At 47.0% G+C, this 23267-nt stretch overlaps 1 protein-coding gene across 1 annotated transcript in view; it reads left to right on the top strand.

Annotated features, from left to right (window-relative positions):
- The first annotated feature begins 16272 nt into the window (after nucleotides 1–16272).
- NRK (Nik related kinase) overlaps nucleotides 16273–23267 on the top strand; it is a 237945-nt gene continuing 230950 nt past the window's right edge. Inside the window, exon 1 of the mRNA XM_043974630.1 lies at nucleotides 16273–16329. Within this exon, the coding sequence (XP_043830565.1) occupies nucleotides 16273–16329 (57 nt within the window). The remainder of the gene's footprint in view (nucleotides 16330–23267) is intronic.

The following is a 23267-nucleotide window of genomic DNA, read 5'->3' as shown; positions in this document are numbered from 1 at the left end:
AAAAAAAGCCCAAAGAAAAACTCCATTGACTCATGTGATTAAGAGTTTTAAAAGCCCACTATGGGAGAGCATGGAGGTTATCAGTGTGACAAGGAAAAGGGAGGACAGATGGCAAAACCCTGATCCTGCCTGAAGGTCAAGGCAGGAGTTGGTGGAGTCTTGGCGCCTGGCTAAGGTTTTAAGAATGATGAGGCATGTTTGAGGCAATCACTCATCAATTCAAAGCTAGGTCAGCTCTGTTCCAAGGCTCACTTGAGTATTGAGTAGAAGGAGGGGGGATGTCTTTGGCCCTGGATTAGGGGCCAGTGGGGGATGGAGGGATACAGCAGAAGATCAGATTGTGGCTCTCTGGTCCTGTTTGATGGTCAAGATTGGGGTGGGTGGAGACCTGAGGCCTGGCCGGTGATAGACTGGACAGGATAGCTAACCAAACATCTGATGTGTTAGTGAAAAACTGATATAATGGCTTCCTTTCATTGGGTGTTAAGGTTTCTGTTACATTCCTTTTGCTTATCGGTGTAAAAGTGTATATCAGTTATAAATCTGACCTGGTTGTGTAACATATCAACCTTTTTGATGTGTTACCATAACCTCTTTGCTAATATTTTACTTAAAATTTTTGAATCTGTGCTTATTAGGGATACCGGTCTATAGTTTTCTTCCTGTTTTGATTCTCCCTGACTCCTTAGTTTAGGTACCAAGACCATATTTGTACCAGAGTAAATCAAGGATGTCCTTTTTTTAAAAGTGTGTCCTGGGGGCAGCTAGGTGGCACTGCAGTGGGTAGAGCACCAGCCCTGGAGTCAGGAGTACCTGAGTTCAAATCCAGCCTCAGACACTTAACACTTACTAGCTGTGTGACCCTGGGCAAGTCACTTAACCCTAATTGCCTCACTTAAAAAAAAAAAAGTGTTTCCTGGAGCGAGGAACTCTTGAGTTCAAATTTGAGTTTTATTTGAGTTCAAATAAAATGGACAATTCTTATATAACCTTGATTTGGCTACATCATCACCAACTGTGGCAGACCCAGGTTTTGGAAAATGTGGGGAAGTTGTATCAATTGGTCTTGGTCACTCCCAGACTTTCCACTCCCTCTTGGGAGTGATACCTCCTTTCCCCACATTCCTCAGCACCTGCTCTCAGCCAAATGACTGAGGAACCCTTCAGGAAATGACAGACCAAGCTTGATACACTCTTCCTCCCAGACTTGTTTGCATTTTAAGAAGGAAAACTTTAAGCTAAAGCTTTAAACTAAAGAAATGGTCAATTAAAATACAAAGTTCTCTCTACAAGTGGGTACTAGCCTTTAGAGAGCCTAATGGGGGAAATCTTTTGGCCAGCCATAAACAGGCCCGAGTCCAGGGTATGAGCTTGTAGGATCATTAAACATTTTTTTTAAAAAGAATTTGCTCCCTTTAGCACATTCATAAAAGATATGTGCTTGGTCTTATTTCTGTACTATATCTTTCAGAACACAACAAAGTGTCATTCTGGAGAACTCACATCTTTCTGAAAACCTGGCAAGTCTTGAGCCCAACCTTGAACTTGTTACCCCATTGAGCAGTGAAGAAACAGCGTGTGAGTCAGCAGAATAAGACAGCAGAGCAGCAGAGACCTGGGCCTTGTTGCTTGGAGCTCAGGCCTCAGCAGTTCTAGCTAGCCCCATGCTTAGCATGATGGTGAAAGGGATTGCCTCACTTCCCAGGGGAACAAACAGTCTAGATTTGCAGTGGTATAGGGTGACCATGAACTCCTGGATCGTGGACCATCTGGGCTTTGCATTAGTAAGGAGAGTAGGGACCCATACTTCCTCTTCTGCATGGTTTCTCATGGGAATTTCCTTCAGGGACTCTGCCCTTTCCCATCAAGTTGACTTAGGTTAATTGTAAGTAACCTGAGCCCGATATTCCTAAAACTCATATCTGACCAGATTGTTTGGACCCTGATGAAAAATCTTCAGCCTCTCTCTATTGCCTCAAAGACAATGCAATGAGAAAGCCTTCATTAAAGTGGATTCTGCGGGCTAAGCACTGGAGATACAAATACAAAAGCCAGACAGTCCCTATGCTTAAGCACACTCTAATGGGGGGACCACACATATAGGGGAGTGGTGGCCAGGGAGGGGTGTTTTGGTCTGGGAAGTCACAGGGAGGGTGGATGGAACAATAGGGCAGTCCATGGGAATGGCCTTTTCAGAGGCAATAGTAGTGGTAATTGAATTACATTTCTCAGAGCAAGAAGTGGAAAGTGTGTGTGTGGCGGTGTTCTGGGGGGTTGGGAATTCAAACCCTGCGGCCGAATGAAAAATGGCTGGGAAGGAGATGAGGCTCAATGGGCCCAGGGGATTTGGGGCTGAGTGGCTTAGATCCTGCCAGGCTTGGGAGGATGAGATACAAACTCCTCAACCTGGCATCCAAAGGCTTCCATAGTGACTCTTTCCTATCTGTCTAGTATTGAATCATGTCATTCCCCTTTGCACACCCTCCATTCTAGTCAAACTGGCCTGCTTAAGCTGTTCCCCACAGGTGACATCCGAGTCCCACCTTTCTACCCTCACACGAGTGGTCTGCTATGTCTGGAATGTAGTCCCTCTTCACCTACACCTTATTAGCACTCTTGAAACGACCTTTTATCTCTAGTGCCCATAACAGTGCTTTGCACATGGTTAGGGTTTAATATTTGTTAAGTTGAATTGAATTGAATTGTCTCTTCTCTCCCTTCCTTCCCTAGCAGGAGGGCATTTGTGAACCTTGTTTCTGGGTTTCTCCAGTTTACCAGATATCTTTACATTTTCATACTGATAATCTAAATGTTCTCATTTCATGATACCCAATGGTGATTATGGGATCTGGGTTACTGGAATGCTGGTTCCCTCAATAGAAATAGGGAAATTTGGGAAGAGGTTTGGCTTAAGGAGAAAGACCATGAGGTCTGTTTTGGACATATTACATTTAAGATGTCTGTGAAACATTCATTTGGCAATGCCAGTGGAATAGGCAGTTGGTGATAAAGAAATGGAGCTCAAGAGAGAGGCTGGATGCAAAATCTGAGAGTCAGCTTGACAGAGAAGATAATTTTACCCATGGGAGAATGGTGACATCATCAAATGAGACAGTAGTGGGTGGGGGAGAGAGGGAAAGAAAGAGAGAGAAGGGGAGAGAAAGAAGGAGAGAGAGACAGAGAGAAAGACACACAGAGAAAGAGAGAGACAGAGAGAGAGGCCTAAAATAAAATTATGAGGGATGGCCACAATGTAATTGAAATGATTAGCCAACAAGGAAGATGGAGAAGGAGCAGATAGGTAGAAGAATCAGGAGACAGCAGTATCAGGAAAACTCAGTATCCTGAAGGAGGTGGTGTGAAATGTTGCAAAGAGGGAAAGTAGGGTGAGGAAAAGCCATGGGACTTGGCAATTAAGAGATTCTCCCAAACTTCCTTCCTTCTCATAAGTGTACATAGTTTATTTCATTAGGGTGTACATGCAGGGAATTTTATTTGTTAAAGGTGATCATTTATTGAATACTCAATCACAAAAGACATTTTTATTCATCACAGAAACCGAAACTTAACTAAATTTAATTTTTTTTATAAAATTAACTCAGATTTATTTTAAAAGTAGGGATAGGGACTAGAACCAATGAGGAAACTCCCTCTACCAGTCCTGGGGCATTGAGGCCTTCATCTGACCTCTAGAGCAGGGCTTCTTAAACTTTTTCTACTTGACCCCTTCTCACCTGAGAAATTTTTCTGCAATCCCAGGTATAGAGGTATATGAAATAGGTATACAAATCAAACATTTACCGCCAAATTTTTGTGACCCCCACATTCAGTTACTTGACCCTATATGGGGTCATGACCCACAGTCACAAGCTTTGCTATAGAGGCTGATCCCATCCTCAGCATCCAGAAGTTGAAATTGGCAACACTGGTGAGGCAGATGACCTAGAATTCTGTTACTTTTGAATACACTGTTTACAATAGGAAATTTACATTGCCAGGTGACCCCAAGTTGCCCCTGGGTCCCAAATGACTGTCAATGCTGCCTGGTCTTTCCTTTGGGCTTCATGCTCAACCTTCTTTCCTTTGAATGTTTGCATTTATCATCCAGTTAGTGTGCCTTCCATCAGATCAGCCAGGTTGCTAATAGTAACCTGCTACATAAGTGATCCTGAAACCCATCACACAAACCTTTCCTTTTTTCTTTTTCGTTTGAAGGCAATTGGAGTTAAGTGACTTACCCAGGGTCATGTAGCTAATAATTTTTCTGAGGCAGGATTTTAACTCAGGTCCTCCGGACTCCAGGGCTGGTGCTCTATCCACTTTGCCACCTAGCTGCTCCCCCATGTCTGATACTTAAACTTGAAGTCTCCTTGTTTCTGATGAGAATAAATGGACATGACAGTAGATGTCCGGCAATGGGCTGGCTTCTCCTGACTCCTCTCCGATTGTCAAAGATACAGATTACCCATAGCTACTCAGGTAAATATCATAGGCTCTGAGCTCCATTGCTGGGAAGGCCCTCAGAGATCCTCTGGCCCAACCCCCTCATTTAACAAAGGAGAAACTGAGACCCAGGGAGGGAAAGTGATTTGCCCAAGATCATACATAGGCTCCTAGATCTAGAGCTGGAAGGGACCTCAGAGACCAGCTAGTCCAATCCCCTCATTTTACAGAGGAGGAAACTGAGGCCCATAAAGGGGAAGTGACTTGCCCACAGTCACACAGCTGGTAGCAGAGGTGGGGCTTTTACCCAGCTCTGTTCACCCCGAATCCAGTGATCTTCCCACTCCTTGCACATGTTTTTGACTGTGTCCTAAACACTGGCTAGCATTGCCAAGAAAGGCTACAACTTCCTTACTTCCCCTGAAAAATAGTCCAGGATGTAATCACCAGTTCCTACCAAGTGGCTAATATTGGGGGGGGGGGGGGCACCATCTACATCATTTGTAAGGGAGATCTTGCAATGGACTTAGCCTTAAGAGCTAGGCACTCCTCATCTGTGTTCCCCTAAGCTCCGTCTCACCTCCACCCACCCAAGGGGACAGGAGCAAGGGAGAAGCCCCATCCTGGGTGCAGTTCATGTAGCTCTTACACTACCATCACAAAGCCCTGGACCCTGGGTCACCCAGTGCCCACCAGGGCACTCTCCTTCCAAAACTGATGACAAAATGCAGGGGCCACCTAAGATGATTCCAATGGGTTGTACTGGACAGAATCTGCCCTTAGAACTTTGAATAATTCAAAGGTGGAAACTTTCAAATTCAAAATGTTCAAATTCAAAGATGGAACTCCTTGCTGGGATGGGGGGTGGGGGGTGGGGAGAGGGCTCCAAGGGAGGGAGCGGGGGGAGTATAACAGCCACCTAGTCACAAATGTACCCCTGTACATGCTCCTGCCCACGTTCAGGCTCCTGCCACTATTACCCCAACAGATCCCAAATGCACAGTCACAGCTCCCAAGTGTTACACTGTGGACTCTCACTCACCCCACCCTCCCCCCAACACAATGATGCCTTCTGTCCAGCCAGGCTTACAGCTCCCGGGCCAGGCTCTCAAATTAGCCCTGAGGCTCTGTCCTGACATTCCATGGAATTGCAGACACTTTGCTTCCCCTAATAGCTGCCCCCGCCCCCACCCCTGCCCCCGGGCAAGGAATCTTTTGATGAGACACACTTGTATATTCCTTCTCAAATCTCAGTCCCATAATATTCACCCGGCATCACAGATTTGGAACTGGGAAGAGACCTCAGAGGCCACATCTAATTCAAACTCATTTTACACAGAAGGAAACTGAGGCCCCAGGGTGGAAGCCACATGCCCCCCCCAACATGGTGACACCAGTAACAGACCTAGATTTGGGACCCAGGTCCTCTGACTTCCTTAGGCTCCCTCACTACGTCCACATTTCAATTAGCACTTAGAGTTGGTGGAAACTTTGAATTGGATGCCTTGCCTCCTCATGCCCTATCTTTTTAAATCCCTAGCCTCCTTCAGGGCTCAGCTTCAATACCGCCTACAGGAAGCCCTGTCCAATTCTGCCAGTGGCCTTCCCCTGTATCTCCACCTCCCTGGGCAATAACCCTGTAGAAGCTTTGTGCCCACTGATCGATTGAATGAGTAGTTAGCCACCTCCATACCCTGCTTTAGGAGATAAGAATAATAACTGACATGTGTGTAGCATTTCAGGGTCCCTCAGCTCAATCCCAGAGGTGTGATTATCCCAGTTTTACAAATGAGGAACCTGAGGCTCAGAGACGTTAAGCCGGGCAAGCTGTGCCCCAAGCCCTAGACATATCCGATGGTTGGCTATGCTGTCTCCTGGAGCCAGGGTGTTCAGGGACAATTGAAAGGGGGTGGCCAGGAAGGTGGGAGATGCTTTCAAAATGCCAAGGTGCTTTTGTAAAAGAGGTCAAAGGACCCTCAAACTCCAGAGGCAGTTCCCACTACAGGGATTGGCACCAAGGGGTTCCCAGCCCATTGTTACTCCTCCAGGTGTGCTGAGGGCTCAGCTGAAATTCAAGGCACCCGTAAACTTTGGCTTTTATTGTGACCATAAAAAGCATATTTTTCCATTAGATTTGAATCCACATTAAAAAGCATACAAAAGGCACGTTGTTAAGATGGAGCCATGACAAATCTAGTTTAATTATCCAGGCAAAGGTTCCACTCAAGTTTCATGGGTTTGTTTTGTCGTTTGTGGCTGTGATAAGCAGGAACAGGTGGAGAGATGGTTTGAGGGGGTCTTGGGAGCCAGGAGGGAAAAGCATGAGAATTCTTGCTCTGGCCATCTTTCCTTTGCAGCCCGAGCTGATGGAAGGAGCACTGGATTAGCAGAGGGGAGACCTGACTTGTAGATGAAGCTGGGTTATGGTCTGGTTGGGTGACCCTGGGCAAGTCACCGAACATTATTTTCTAAATTTTTGAAATCATGATGTAAGAGTGCCCAGACTGTGCCTCTTCTTCTTCTTCTTCTTCTTCTTCTTCTTCTTCTTCTTCTTCTTCTTCTTCTTCTTCTTCTTCTTCTTCTTCTTCTTCTTCTTCTTCTTCTTCTTCTTCTTCTTCTTCTTCTTCTTCTTCTTCTTCTTCTTCCTTCTTCTTCCTTCTTTTTTTTTGGTGAGGCAATTGGGGTTAAGTGACCAGCCTAGGGTCACACAGCTAGTAATTGCTAAGTGTCTGAGGTTGGATTTGAACTCAGGTCCTCCTGAATCCAGGGCCGGTTCTCTATCCACTGCACCACCTAGCTGCCCCCCCTTCTCTTTTAACTCCTAAAAGTTGCCTGCCTTCCTCTTACATATAACCCACGTATTCATAGATGCTATCTCCACCCCCACCCTCATTAGAATTTAAACTCCCCGGATCGCTTTTGCTTTTCTGTTTCCCCAGCCTCAGCTTCTTCTTCTTCTTCTTCTTTTTTTTTTTAGTGAGGCAATTGGGGTTAAGTGACTTGCCCAGGGTCACACAGCTATTAAGTGTTAAGTGTCTGAGGCTGGATTTGAACTCAGGTACTCCTGACTCCAGGGCTGTTGCACTGCGACACCTAGCTGCCCCCCCCCCCAGTGTCAGCTTCTAATAAATGCTGATTGATTCATTCATTGATCTTTAAAAATTATTACCTTGCCCTATAGCCCCGAGGGCAATGGAAGTTTGGGGACAAAGATTGCCAGAATAGTGATAAAGCCTATGTCTAGGTATATTGAATACTACTTTCAGTCCAACGCCCTTGAGATTTGAACTTGTTCTTCATTGTTAGGCAGCAGAAAAGGGGGATTGGACTAGTTGGCATCGGAGGTTCCTCCCAGCTCTATGATTCTACGACACTGGGCTGAGGCTATTGGATTGCCACTGCCCAGAAGAGACTTCCTGCCATCCCCTTTGGTTCAGAGTGGAGGGAGACATTGTTGTTGTGCTCTTGAGGCTAATAACATACCACAGGGCCATGCTGGCAGTAGCTTCTGCTAGCTGCCATCACACGGTCCTCGGAGCCAGGGTAAAGGAGCTTCTATCACAATGGGAGGGAGAGAAGGCACCCGGGGGACCAAGGAGCAGAGAACCTAATCTGAATTGGGATGTGAGCCAGGCCAGCTCTTGCAAACCACACTGGCCAGCGGGAATGCTAGGAGACCAGAAGATCCCTGAAAACTTCCCCTGTTTCCCCCTTATTCTAAAACCTAGCCTGGACAAGTGATCCTCCAGAGAGAAGGCAGTTGAGTGACTCAGAACTCTCTCTCCCAAAAGGGAACACAGGGAGGAAGTTGTAGGAGAAGATTTGGGGAAGATGACTGGGTGAAGTGCTCTCTCAGAGAGGCACCGACTGGTTTCCTTTGAAAATTTTCTGTATCTGATAAAGCATGCGGTTACAGACTGATTGTGTAATATAAATATCCCTATAAATATTTGAGCCTTTGATAAGATTGAGGGAAGAAGTTCCAAATATGGAGTGAGTCATAGATTTGCCATAATTTTATAATTATTCAGAATAATGTTACATTTTTATCACCTAGCCCAAATTTTGAATCCAGACAAGAGGCTGTTCTAAACGAGCCCAGCCAACTCAAGGGAAGGGCTAACCTTCTGTAACTGTGTCAGAGAGATCTTGATGGGACCACTGGGCTCGTGACTTAAACAATGAGGTGACTGTTGGGCACATCATACGTTATACTTTCTCGCCGGCCAATTAATTGATTAAGACCAGGGACAGCTGGTTTTCCTGTATGTTTAAGGGAAGGCAAGCTAGGAGCTTGAAGATTGAGGACAAGCTTGTCACTCTTGGATCTGTCACCTATGACCTATGTGATGTGGGGGAAAATCTTTTCTCTTTGGACCCTCATCTGTAACATGAGAGGGTTTGACTAGATGATTATCTAGCAAGGTCCCTTTCAGCTCTAAATCTAACACCCAGTAGAATGCAAGTTATTTGAGACTTTCAGGGTTTTTTTTTCTTTGTTTCCTTGGTATTTAGCTTATAGTAGGCATTTAGTCCATTTCTGTTGAATATAATACTATGAGTCTCTGCCCTATCACAGAAATGTTATAAGGGCCAAATGAAATATTAACTAGGAAAGCTCTTTGAAAAATACGAAATAGTATTCAAATGTCAGGTCTCGACTGTTCAAAGGTTGTGTGTGTGTGTGTGTGTGTGTGTGTGTGTGTGTGTGTGTTTCTGACAGTTTTAGAGAGATACCTACTTAGGGCATCAAAAAGTAAAGTAACTTGCTCAAGATCATACAACCTAATCCATACAAGACTGATTTGTAAGACTTGAACTCAGGTATCCTCCTAACAGCAAATCTAAGGCTTTTTATCCACTAGGTAATACCCTCTCTCTCCCTCCCTCTCTTCAAATAGGGGTTAAGTGATTTGCTCAGGGGCACACAGCTAGTAAGTGAGGCTGGATTTGAACTCAGGTGACTCCGGGGTGGTGCACTAGGTCAATACCCAGCTTTTTCCCCACCCTCCATATCACCTCTCTTAAGAGTTGCCACAACCAAAACTTAATGCAGGAAACCTGGTGATGAACCTCACAACTTATACTCTCTAGAGTCTCTCTTGATGACCTCATCAGATCACATGGGTTTAACGATCATCTCTATGCAGTGAGGTATCCAACCCTGGACTCTTTCCAGAGTCCCAGTTCACCATTATCAGCTGCCTCAAGGACATTTCCAGATAGACATTCTGTAGTCTTCTCTAACTCAACACGTCCAAAACAGACCTCCCCCCACCACAGGGTCCTACCATGTCTCAAAGCAACCAGGCTTACAACACCAGTCATCCTGAACCCCTCACTCTCCCGTTCTCCCTCTCCTTTATCCAGTCATTTGCCAAGTCTTATTCATTCTCTCTCTACAACATCTCTTCCATCTGTTCCTTTCTCTCCATATGGTCACCAGTATTGTTCAAACCCTCAACCCCACCTTGCTCAGACTATTTTTTTTTTTTTAGAGAGGCAATTGGGGTTAAGTGACTTGCCCAGGGTCACACAGCTAGTAAGTGTTAAGTGTCTGAGGCCGGCTTTGAACTCAGGTCCTCCTGACTCCAGGGCCGGTGCTCTATCCACTGTGCCATCTAGCTGCCCCTTGCTCAGACTATTGCAATAATCTTGCAATGGCTCTCCCAGCCTTCAGCATCTCCTCTTTTCTAATTCATTATCTTCCAAAGTGATCCAAAACCCAAATCGGACTCCGCTATTCCATTGCCCAAAAGTCCCCAGTGGCTCCCTATTGCCTCTAGGATCAAATATGATCTCCTTGGTTTGACTTTTCAAACCCTTTGTAACCTTGCTCTGGCATACGTTAGCAGGCTTATTTCACTTCACCAACCTCCATAAACTTCACACTTCAGCTGATTTTTCTTCCTTGCAAATGACACCTTCCATCTTCAAACCTTTCTTTGCACGGCTATCTCCCCACAACAGGCCAGAAATGCCCTCCCTCCTCATCTTTGCATTTTAGAGTTGCAGGCTTCAGCTCAAATGCCACGCTGAGGTATTTCCTAATCCCCAGAGCTGCTGATACCGTCCCCCACTTAAATAATGTTGCATTACTTTCTATCGATTTTGTATCCCCCCCCCAACTGAATAGTGCAAAGAATCATTTTTGTCTTGGTGCCCTTTGACCCAGCACATAGTACTCAGGTCCACTGATCATCTCTTTTCCTTTTCTTCTCTCTCTCTCTCTCTTTTTTTTTTTTTGCTGGGTAATGAGGGTTAAGTGACTTGCCCAGGGTCACACAGCTAGTAAGTGTCATGTTTCTGAGGCTGGATTGGAACTCAGGTCCTCCTGAATCCAGGGCTGGTGCTTTATCCACTGCAGCCACCTAGTTGCCCCCCACTGATCATCTCTACAAAGATATTGCCCAGAGCTATATATTCAGCCCTAATCTCTATCCTGAGCTCCAGTTTCTCATTCCCAACTGTGTCTTGGACATCTTGAACTAAAGACATTGCAAACTCAAAACAAAACAGCTTCTTATCTCCTTTCCTTCTCCCCTCTCCCTAGTTTTCCTATTCTTTGTTTTTGTTTTTTTTTGGGGGGGGCAGGGTAATGAGGGTTAAGTGACTTGCCCAGGGTCACAGAGCTAGTAAGTGTTAAGTGTCTGAGGCCATATTTGAACTCAGGGCCTCCTGAATCCAGGACCAGTGCTTTATCCACTGCACCACCTCGCTGCCCCCAGTTTTCCTATTATTTTTTTTTTGGTGAGGCAATTGGGGTTAAGTGACTTGCCTAGGGTCACACAGCTAGTAAGTGTAAAGTGTTTGAGGCTGGATTTTAACTGAGGTCCTCCTGAATCCAGGGCCAGTGCTCTATCTACTGCACCACCTAGCTGCCCCTTTTCCTATTATTTTTAAGCAGTGCTGCTCTCCTCCTAGGATCCACCAAGGCTCCCAGCCTCTTCAACTGCTCACTCCCACTCAGCCCACATATCTAAGCTGTTGCCAAGTCTTGTTTCTATCTTCACCATATCTCTGACAAATCCCCTTCTCTTAACTCAGCCTGGTACAAGCTCTTATTACCTCACACCTGAGCTATTGTAATTCCCTCCTTTTTTTGTTTTTGTTTTGTTTTGTTTTTTGCAAGGCAATGAGGGTTAAGTGACTTGCCCAGGGTCACACAGCTAGTAAGTGTTAAGTGTCTGAGGCCAGATTTGAACTATGGTCCTCCTGAATCTAGGGCTGGTTCTTTATCCACTGTGCCACTTATCTGCCCCCATAATCCCCTTCTAACTCATCTGCCTGCCTCATCTTTCCTCTCCTCAGTCCATTTATCACTCAACTGCCAGTGATCTTCACAAACCAGAGGTTCGACCATACCACCACCTACACCTCCCAAGCAATAGATTTCAGTGGCTTCCCTTTATCTACACGATCAAATATAAAATCCTCCATTTGGCTTTTAAGAACCTTTATAATCTGGTCCTGTTCTATCTTTCCGGTCTTTTCACACTTGGTGTTGCTCAAACATGACATTCTATCTTCCAACTCTGTTCCTTTTCACTGACTGTCTCTCCTTTTCCTGGTCATCTTCCCCTCCCCGCTCATCCCTTCCCACTCTGGTCATCCCTGCCACCCTTCCCTCACCCCCACCCTCTCCCTCTCCCTCTCCCCAGAGTGCCTCCTGCTATGTGACAATTGGAGTGACACCCCCTGCTGGAGAGTTACTGTAGGAAAGCTCTGCCATGAGGAGAAGGCCTCTGAGGGCAAGCCATGTGGCTTGGAAGGTCAGTTCCTTGGCGTCGGGAAGTGACATTTGATGTTTCTGGTTTAGACAGGAGGCTTGTGGGATGAAGAAGGGGCGAGGCTCACTTTTTTTTCTCTCTTTCATCAGGACCTCGTGGGGAGTGGAGCTAGAAATGCTGGCTCCCTGAGATAGATAGATGTAGGCTTCTAGGCCTCTTTCTCTCTCTTTACCAAATCCTTATGCTCCTTAATAAATGCTTAAAAGTCTGAACTCTTGCTAAAGCTTCTAATTGATTGGCGACCACTCATTAGATTTTTAGACAGCCTAGCTAGAATTTTAGCCACATTACATACACCAACAATTCAGCTATTCCCTTAGATTTGTACTGTATATAGATCTCGTGAGCACAAAGGTATTTGCGCAGTTTCTCCCCATTACAACATGAGCTCCTTGAGGGTAGAGACTATGGCAGAGCCTTTGAGAACTAGGCTTACCTCCATCTTACCGGGAGGTTTCAGAGTACAGTTTCAGCGGAGAATTAGGCTGGTGATGATGGTGATGTCAATCAAGTGGCAAACTGAAAGAATTCTATCCCCGTGAATCTCTCATTTTGTCATGCCCTGGGTTCAGTTCTCACTTTGACTAAATATTTAGTTTCACCATCCACAATAAATGCAAATGCTCACCAGGAGGAATGTGAAAAATATTGCAAGGGGGGAGAGAGAGGGAACCTTAGGGGTTAAATGACCCTCATAAATCAATAAATATTTGTTAAACACCTACTATGTGGCAAGAACTATATTAGGTGCTGGGAATACAAAGAATGAAACAATTCCTACTCAAAATGAGCTCACAATCTAAAGGAGGAGACATCAAGTACATATAGCATAAGTATGTTTATATGCATATGTATATTTACATCTGTGTATATATACATGCATGCAAACATATGCTGGTGTCCCAGAAGTCTTAGTACAGTTTTAAGTTGTTAAGGTTTATTAAATCTTAACTAATTAAGCCTTAATGGCTTAAAACTGTACCAAGACTTTTGGGACACTGGGTGTGTTAATACACACCTAGTTGTTAAATACAAGATACTGAACAAAAACCAAAAAAACTGAACAACAACAACAAAAAAAAAACCAAAACCCAAAAAACATAAATACAAGGTCCTGGTTGTTATCCAGACTAATGGTTGTTGTTTCTTTTAAAAAATTTTTTAAATTTGTTTGTTTGTTTTTGCGGGGCAATGGGGGTTAAGTGATTTGCCCAAGGTCACACAGCTAGTAAGTGTCAAGTGTCTGAGGCCGGATTTGAACTCAGGAACTCCTGAGTCCAGGGCCTGTGCTTTATTCACTGCCCCACCTAGCCGCCCCCTCTTTAAAAGTTTTTTAAGTGAAATTCAGCCTGAGCATTCCTTGCCAGAAGACTTCAGTTCTCTCCTCTGTTAATGACACTTATGCTGCATAATTTACATGTGAGGTTCAAATAAGATAATAAATGTGAATGTTTGTAAAGCCCAGGGCAGATCTATTAGTCAATTAACAAATATCTTAATTAGGGGCTTGTGCTAGGAGCTGAGGAGACAAAGACAAAAACCAGACCCTGTCCTCAAGGAGTTTACATTCTATGCAGGGGGAAGAAACCAAGCAAAAATAAAGTAAATATAAGGTAATGGAGGGGAGGGAGGAAGGGGGAAGAGGAGGTTGGGGGGGTACCAACAGTTGAGGAAATCAGGACAAGCTTCACGTAGGAGGTGGTGTCTTAGCTAACTTTGAAGGGAGAGTCAACAACAAACAAAATCCCTGTCCCAGAAGCTAACACTCTAATTAGGGGTACAAGACTTGCAAGCCCTAAATCAGAAGGATAAACTTGCTTTAAAAAAAAAAGGAGCATTGCAAAAGTGTTTGGAGGGGGAGGTCAAAGATCTAGGGGGAAGCAATCAGGAGAAAGCTCATGGAGGAAGTAGAATTTGACTTTCTGGAAAGGTAATAATGGTGTATGGGGCTGCCCTTGGGAAGCTGGTGATAGATACCATGTTGTTTTGTCAAGTATTTCCTGTTAAGAATTCTGTTAAGAATTGGACTCCTAGAAGCCACCTGGGGTTTTATGACTTACCCTGACAGGCTATTTATTAAGTGCCTACTAGGTGTCAGGCTCTGTGCTGGAGAAGCAAAGTTGTTTTTTGGTGTGTGTGTGTGTGTTTAAATGAAACAGTTCCTGCTCTTATTTAAAGGGAGACATTTACACGTTTGGGCAAATACAAAATAAAAAGAGAAAGTAAGGGGGTGGGGAGACACTAGATGCTTAATTAGGGGTTCTAAGAAGCACTGGGGAAGGAGTGACTGTTGTGCAGAAGTAGGATGCGGCTTGGGCAGTGGTACACAGATGGAATATCACGTGTGAGGGACAAGAAGGTCCCAAGGATGGGCATTTCAGGAAGAGTTCCCAATTCTCCAAACAAAATTCATTTTGTCCTCCCGTTCATTCAAACTCCATCTGGCCGTTTGGTGGAAATGAAAAGCACCACTTAGAGAGGCAGTGTGGACCAGTCCACAAAGTACTGGAGGGAGCTAGTCAGAGCACTCCAAGTTGTATACATAGCGCTGCCTCTCACTACCTGTACAACTCATGTGCCCTGCTCTGGGTCTGAAAGTCGTCTTCTCTGTAACATGAGCAGAGCTAACACAGCTGGAATCGGGGGCTTTCGATCTAGGAGCCTACGTTTGACCTTGGATAGATCACTGCCCACCTCTGGGTCTCGTTTTCCTTATTTCTAAAATAAGGGGGTTGGACTGCACGGCCTCCGAGGTTACTTGCAGTTCTCCATCCAGGACCTTAGGATGCTGGCTTGATCGGAGCCCAGCAGGCTCCCCGGGACTCCCCGTCTCTCCCTACCTAGACGGCAAAGAGTGGCGGGCCAGGAGCCTGTGCCACGTCCTTGAGCGGGATTCCCTGGATCACTGGGGGCGTGAGGGGAGTGGAAGGTCCCCTCCCGGGTTCCACTCGCCAGCCTAGGGGCGGGAGGGAATCACGGTGGGATTAGACCCCAGCCCACGGGAGCCTCCTTAGGGGGCGCGTGCAGTCTCCTACAGGGAAGCCACGTGCGGTCGGTGCTCGGGCGCTGCGGGCAGGAGGACGAGGCCAAGCGGGGGCACTTGGCCCGGGGTCCCTCCGGACCCCACGCCGGCCCTCCAACCCGCGGTCCTTCAGCTCGTCCGGCAGCCCGCGTGCTCCAGCCCCGGCCCGGGCGGCCGCCTCCCCAGCCCCGGAGGCACGTCACTTCCTTCCCCAAACTTTTTTTTTTCTCTCTCTCTTTTTTTTTCCCGAGGAAATGTCTCTGCAAAAAAGTTGTCCTGCGGGGAGCCGGGAGCCGGACGCTGTGGCTGGAGCGGGGCTGGGGGGTCGAGAGGCGGAGGGGCGACAGGGACAGAGGCCGGGGCAGCGGTGATCACCGCTGCTCTCCTAAAGGCGGTAGCGGCCCGGGACCGGCTCTGGGGACAGGGCGCCGCGGGCGCAGGCTGCCGGAGCGCGCAGCCCCTCGGCGGCCCCCTGGCGGGGTGACCCCCGGCGGGCCCCCTTCGGCTCGGGCTCCTCTCCTCCTCCTCCCCCTCCCTCTCCTCCTCCTCCTCCCCCTCCCCCTCCCCTTCTCCTCCTCCCCCTCCCTCCCCTCCCCCCTATCCCGGCCTCTGGTCCTGCCCTCCTCCCCCCTCCCCTTTGCCCCCTCCCCCTCTTTTCCCCTCCCCTCCCCGCCCTCTTTTGCCCCCTCCCCGTCAGCTCAAGTCCAAGGGAGTCTCAGCCCAGGCGGGCATTCGGTCAGTACAGCTGGCGCCCTCAGCTCGTGCCCCACGCACCCTGACAGGCTCCTCTGGCCGCCGTCGTTGCTCCTCGCATCCCTGCGCTCTCCAAGTCAAACTCCGAGCCGATCTCCGAGCCCGACCCCCGCCCCGGTCCCGGCCCCCGCCCCGCCCCCGGCCCGGCCCCGGCCCCCGGCCCCGGCCCCGGGCCCCGGCCCCAGCCCTTGCCCCGGCCCCGACCCCGGCCCCGACCCCAGCCAGGGCTCCGGCCCGGCCCCGGTCCCGACCGCAACGATGGCCATGGCTAGAGTCTCGTCGCCCCGAAGCCTGGACCACATCGACCTGTCCACTCTGAGGGTGAGTGAGCGCTTGCCATGCGTGCGGGCGCCCCGCCGCTGGCGCCCGTCTAAGCGCGCGCGGCTGTGCACCCGGCGCCCGGCGCGGGGCATCTGCAGCAGCCGTGCACGGGCGCTTCCGAGCGGCGAGGCGAGGCGAGGAGAGGCGAGGCGAGGACCCGGGCGCTGCGCGCCTCCCCTGCCCGCCTCTCTCCCTCGCTCCTGGCCAGCCCTGCCTGGCAGGTTCGCCGCCTGTCCCGGCTGGCCATCCCCGAGCGCCGCACTCAACTTCTTTTCCCGTGGTTGTTTGTGTGTTTGTGCGCGCGCGTGTGTGCATGTGTGTCTGTGCCTGTGTGTCTGTGGTGGTGGGAGGTGAGAGGTGAAGATTTAGAGCTGAAAGGGATCTTGGAGATCACTTAGCCATACGCTCCCACTTTACTGATGGACTAAAGTGAGACTCAGAAAGGACTGGTGATTTACCCTGGATGGCACAGGTAGTAAAAACGGCAGGCAGAATTAGAACCCAGGTCCTCTGACTTGAAATCTGGCATCTTTTCTTCTGTCTGCCTCCCTCTCTCTCTCTCTCTTTCTCACACACAATCACACACGCTCACACACGCACTCACACACATATGGGGTGGGGTGGGGTGGGCACGGGGCTCAGAAATCCGCTTTAGAAGCAAACAATTCTTCCAAACGAAGAAATTCTGTCAAATCAACGGAAATGTTCAGGTTTCCCCAATTGCAAACACAGTTCAGAAAGTTTCTCACTCTTTTAAGAGTTGCTTCTTTTGGGTTTGAGTTTGTTGCGGGTTTTCAGGGAGAAAGTTCATAGCTGCTTGGGGTGGGGAGAAGGTATCTGCCCCTGCCCCCCTCCCACTGTAAGAGGTTGAGGGGTTTTACCTATGTATACCCCCACTCCCCAAATCTTTCTTTATTAGTAATTTTGACTTTTGGCAGAACCATTTATTTCTCTCGAAACTGATTCTGGTAAAGTTTGGGGGTTTCACCTCTGTGCATCCCCCCATGTCTGATCTTTATTAATATTAATATAGTAATATAATAATTAGAAGTGTCTGGCACACAGTCACCACTTAGTAGATTCTATATCTACTATTAGTGTTATTTTGGAAGAACCATTTCTTTCCCTTGCAGTAAGCCTCACCGGACCCTACCAAACACATTTACTGAGTTCTTTTTCGAAGTTGTTATTTTATTCCCAGCCTCCCTTGAATGCAAAGGGCAGCTGAGTATTGCAAGAGCGGCAGGCAGGCAGGCACCTCCGTGGAATGAGTGCAGGGTAACTTTAAGAACGGAGCATTTGATGCTTGTCTGTTTTGAGAAAAGCTAAATATTAACCTTAGGTGAAAGGACTTTTGAAAATCCCATTGGCATACATAAGTATTACTGCACTCTGATGACATTTATAGGCTGCCCCCCTTTGTATAGAGGATCGTGCCCCGTCGGTCAAGAAGCAAAAACCAAAACCAAGGAAGACAAAATCTATCAAGAGGATTTCCTCTGCCACTCTCCTGTTTTATAGTGAGAGGATTTTTAAAGGGGTAGTATGTGGATAAAAATTTAGCAAAGTTATCTCATCCACGAAAAAATCAACAGACTCACTGTATCGCAAATATTAGCACTGTAATTGGGAATGCTGCTTTAAAAATAACAATAAAAAAGCTGATTTTGTCTTTCCACGGATCCACTCAGAAAATACCCCATTTCTATTCTTGATTATTTTTTATTCAATTCCACAAGCATGTATGAAGTACTCACTACAGGTAAACAAACGCTGTGTTGGGCTCTGGAGATGGAAAGAAAAAAAGAAAAGACAAACATTTCCCACCTCAAGGATTTTGGGGGGGGTGGAGAGGGGAGAGGGGACTACACATAGGCAGCTATATAAATTGGAGGAGTCTACAAAGTAATTTGGGATGTGTATGTTGGGGCGGTGACTAACACCTGGGGGAATCAGGAAAGGCCTCTTGTAGGAGGTGGCATTTTAACTGAGTCTTAAGGGGAGCTAAGGGTTTAAAGAGACCAAGGTCAGGAGAGAGGATTCTGGGTAGGGGGGGCATTTTGTGCAAACGTTGGGAATTGGGAGATGGGAGTGGGCGTTGCAGGTGGTGCTTTCTAATCCTGAACAGAATTTTCAAGGTCAGTTTAGACCTCCTCTTCCCACCCCCGCCCCCCAACCATGAAAGAAAAATTGAACGAATACAGCCTTTTTTTTTTTTTTACTCATGGAGGGGAGATAGAAAAAGCAAACTAGGGCAAATATGCAAAACCACAGACAGGCAAACCGAATAAACTATTTTCTAAAAATGACGAGAGGAATGGAAAAATCCTCGTGGAAATGATGGGGCAGGGAATTCCAAACCAAGGAGAAGAGAGGGTCTTGTTGCCACACACATTAAAGAAAAAAAATTGGGAGAGAACACTGACTGGGTCATGTCCTTGGTCCTGGCCCTCTGATTTCAAACTAAGGACGGGGAAGAGAATAACTCACATTTATGTAATCACTTTAAGGCTTAGAGTGCTCAGTGCCTGACACATCTGCTCTTAAGAAATGCTTAGTGATTGATTATTGAACTCCATTGTACAGATGAAATTATAGTGGGGGTGGGCTAAGGGGGATGCCTTGCCCAGGATCCCAAAGCCAGTAAGGGTCACTGAGCCCAGGTCTCTCCTGCCAAATCTAGTGCTCTTTCCACCATGCCAGCTGCCTTTCCAAAGTAGATAAAGAAGAAAATATCCATCTTCAAAGAGGAGCCACGTGCAATAATAGTCTTCTAGGTATAAATAAATTAGATTGTCATCAGAGTGGTGGGAAAGAGATTTGTAAACCAACCCTTTGGTCCCCAGCTTAAGAGCCCAAACTGAACGTGGCACCATCTAGGTTCAAGTTGTAGCTACTCCACTAAAGGCCAGGACAAACCCTCATTTTCTAAATTTTTCACTTTGGCTTGCCGTACTTGATCGGATTTTAATCGGCTCCTAAGACTTAGTGTTGAGGGAAACTGGGGTTTTCCCCAGACTCAAGTTTTCCCCAAGAACCTTAGCTATAAGAGGTGGAAGGTTCTCTTAATCAACACACACACACACACACATACACACACACACACACACACACACACACACACACACACACACACCCTAAAACTTTTAAGATGGTCCCGGAAGAATCCCCTATGTTCTTGGCAACTAAAGTACATTTCATTGTTCTGGGGTTTCAATGTATATGATCATTTCATGCATTTCTGGAGAAACATAGTGTTACCTCCTCTGTCCTGCTTTTTGAGGCAACCTACAGGTGTTAAAAATAATCAAGAAAACCAGCATACGGTAAGATGCATTGCAAAAAAATCACTCTCCGAATGATGAATGTGTGGGTCAGAGTTTTGGCACCTGTCAACACAAAGTATAGGAGCTTGGCAATGAGATAGAAAAGGGTGGTGGTACAGAGGTTTGAAAGTTAGCAAAGGGAAAACAGATGAGTGGGATCTTTACGGACATGGTCTGGCTAGGAGATCTATCCAGTGTGTTCCAGGTGACGATGCCCAAGCAAACAAGGACGTTCCAAGGATCTAAGGCAAAGTCCAACATGATAGCCTCAATAGTTCTAACTGGGCCCACTGTTTTCCTTGTTGATCTGAGGAAAAGAACAGAGGGTCTAAGTGTTTTGGTCTTAGACATCTTTAGGAAAGTCAGAAGGCATGAAATGTGATTTCCATAGCAAAAATGGTAGGGAGAAACAGCTCAACAATAGTAGACTCGAATTTCAGCCTTGTCTTTAGCCTCCGAGTTAGAAAGATCTGAAGTCAATCTTGCCCCTGACTGTGTGACCCTGGATAAGTCATGTAACCCTTTAGTGCCTCATGAAATTCTCATAAGAGCTAGTTTAAAACTGGTGCCTAAAATTGGTAGAAGGAGAGAGGGAGTTTCCTCACTAGGTATTCCTACTCTGATGAGATTGTAAGTTTAGTTTCTACAAAAATAGTAGGGGAGGAGGGGGGGGAATAGAGACAGACTGAGAGAGAGCGAGAGGGAGAGAGAGCAAACGAGCAAGCGAGAGAGAGAGAGAGAGAGAGAGAGAGAGAGAGAGAGAGAGAGAGAGAGAGAGAGAGAGTGAGAGAGAGAGAGAGAGACAGACAGACAGAGAGAGAGAGAGAGAGAGAGAGAGAGATCCAAAGAATTCTGACACGTGTCTTGAAGCTAAAGAAAGCATAGAATAACAGCTGGAAGGCCTTTCCAGAGGTCATCTGGTCCAGCCCCCTCATGTTTGTCACTAAGGCGTGGCGAAATTTTCACCTCCAACTCAGACGTCCATTCCAAGCTCGGGCTGCTGAATCGACTGTGGTTATTGGTGATGTGGCACTGAGGACTTCCCATAAGTGCAAGGCACTACCCTTTAAGGCTCCGTCTGTCTTTCCCACAGCCAGCCATACCTGAACTGGCTCAGACTCCCAGACGATGTCTTCGGGGCTAGAATTCTTTGTCCATGAATCTTGCAGGTTGATTGTCCCAAAGGGCAATCAGTGATGCTCCTTCCTGATCATTGTGGTCTTTGAGTTTGTATTATCTCTGATTATACAGGCATGGAGGAAGGCAATGACACGGGCTAATCCAAAACAGCAGATGATTTCTCTTGCAATTGCATTCTATTTATATGTTAATATACTTGCCATCTCTCCTTCTCCCCCACCACACTGCCCAAACCTGTTCTCTGCCCTTCAGTCACTCCCTGCTCCCTTTTCACCCAGCCCATTAACCCCTCCTACCTATTCTGGACCCCTCCACCTCCCCTAGACTCCATCGTCAGCTATTTCAGTGCTGGAAAGGGCACGGGCTTTGGAGCCAGAGGAGCTGAGTGACCTTAGGCTAGGGACTTTCCCCTCTCTGGGCCTCCCTGTCTTTGCCTCTCCCCCCCCCACCCTGTAACTGTGAGTCCCTCCTAAGGTTCTATTCTTGCCCTTTTCCACTTCATGTTTTTCCATGACTTCAGCTATTACCTATGTGAAGACGTCGCTCAGCTTTCTCCATCCCCAGCTTTTACCCCTCGCATGTGGCCTTTTCTCCCATGTTCTGCTGGTGGACGGGGCACCGTCCCTCCCACGTGCTGCTGTTAGTTGGAGGCTTACAGTGTCCGAATCAGAGTTCATCATTTTCCTCCTCAAACTGCCTTTCTTATGTCCATCATCGCTACTTCCCTTCTTCTAGTCTCTCCGACCAGAAGCTTAGCCTTATCTGTGACTCCTTCCACTCCTTCATCTTCTGAAGCCAAATGGCTACCAAGGCTTACCATTTCTTCCTTCCAGATAACTCGGGGTCAAATTGACCTACGTTCACATTCTGGTTACCCCCCTTACTCCTTAGGCAACCTTGGCAAGTCACTATGCCTCTCCAGGTCTCAGTTTCCCCCTCTTGTAAAATGATGGGGTTGGACTAAATGATCTCTCTAAGGTTCCTTAGAGCCCCAAGTCGATGATCCTGTGATTCTGTGTTGCTCCCTGTGTGCCTAGAATAGTACAACAGCTGACTTTCCTGCCCCTGGTCTCTTCCCTCTTCTAACCCATCATGCAAATACTCTTCCAAATTCTCTTTTTCTTAGGCTAAATTTAAAATCACAGCGCCTCGAAATACTAATAGCCAGAGGAGGCAGCCCTGAAATGTCCTGAATGTCTGGGGCATAGTCAGCCTGGTTGTCTGTGTGTGCAAAAGTAAAACAACCCTGCACATATGAAAGTAGGGTTTTTTTTCCTTAGACAAAACCTAGGATTCCATTGATGGAGGGAACTCCCTCTAGTCTTGCAAATCAGAATCTGTTCCGTTACAGCTGCCTGAGGCGCTGGGTCAAAGCCGGTCTGTGTCAGAGGTTAAAACTTGAACTCAGGCCTTTCTGGCTCCGAGGCCAGCTCCCTACCCACTAAGCCACGCTGACTTTCATGCAACAGTTTACGGAATGCTTGAAGACTTCATGAGAGGCAGCATAACATAACAGATAGCATGCTGGACTTGCAGGCTGGAAGATCTGGATCCAAATCCTCCCTCTGACACTAACCATCATCATCAGCAAGTCATCTAACATGGCTAACCTCAGTTTCTCCCCTTGTAAAATAAGGGGGTGGTTGGGGGCAGCTAGGTGGTGCAGTAGGGGGGGCAGCTAGGTGGCGCAGTGGATAAAGCACCGACCTTGGATTCAGGTAGACCTGCGTTCAAAACCAACCTCAGACACTTGACACTTGCTAGCAGTGTGACCCTGGGCAAGTCACTTAACCCTCATTGCCCTGCAAAAAAAAATAATAATAAAATAAATTAAGGGGGTAGTGGATTCAGGGGCTTCTAAGATACCTTCTACCTCTAAATCTCTAAACCTATGACTTAGTTTCTTTACTAGCTTCTTCTAAGTCCTCTATGGGATGGCATTTGCTTGTTTTCTGGTCATTTTCCTTACAGAAATACAAAAACCATGGCAGGGAGAAGCCCTCAGATTCATTCTCCAGGTAACATGGCAGGCAGGGTGACGACCCAAGCAACCTCCATGGCTTGGAGGACCAGGAAAGCAAGAGGGTTTCTCTGCTTGTTTTCTGAAATCAAACATTCCTTCTTAGATTTGTTTTGGGATCACAGAATTTACATTTTTGCCTCTGCCTGCCAGTCAGTGGTAAAGCTGAGATGAGAGCTCAGGGTGTCACTGTCCTAGTCCATAGCCTAACCCTTATTTTTAGACACCCATACCTCACTTAGTCAGTGAGAAGTTAGGTGGAAATTAGTGGGGAAAGAAAACTTGTCTTAGACAAGTTGTAGTTTGAATACGCTGTCTCTAAAACACAGCTTCTTTCCCTGATGTTATCCACTGATCTAAGATTATAGGATCTTACTTCTAGATCTGAAAAGGACCTCAGAGGCCATCTAGTCCAAACCCCTCATTTTTCAGAGGAGGAAACTGAGGCACAT

Source organism: Dromiciops gliroides, chromosome X (genome assembly GCF_019393635.1).
Source record: "Dromiciops gliroides isolate mDroGli1 chromosome X, mDroGli1.pri, whole genome shotgun sequence".
Lineage (NCBI taxonomy): Eukaryota > Metazoa > Chordata > Mammalia > Microbiotheria > Microbiotheriidae > Dromiciops > Dromiciops gliroides.
This window is presented reverse-complemented; position numbering and strand designations above follow the sequence as displayed.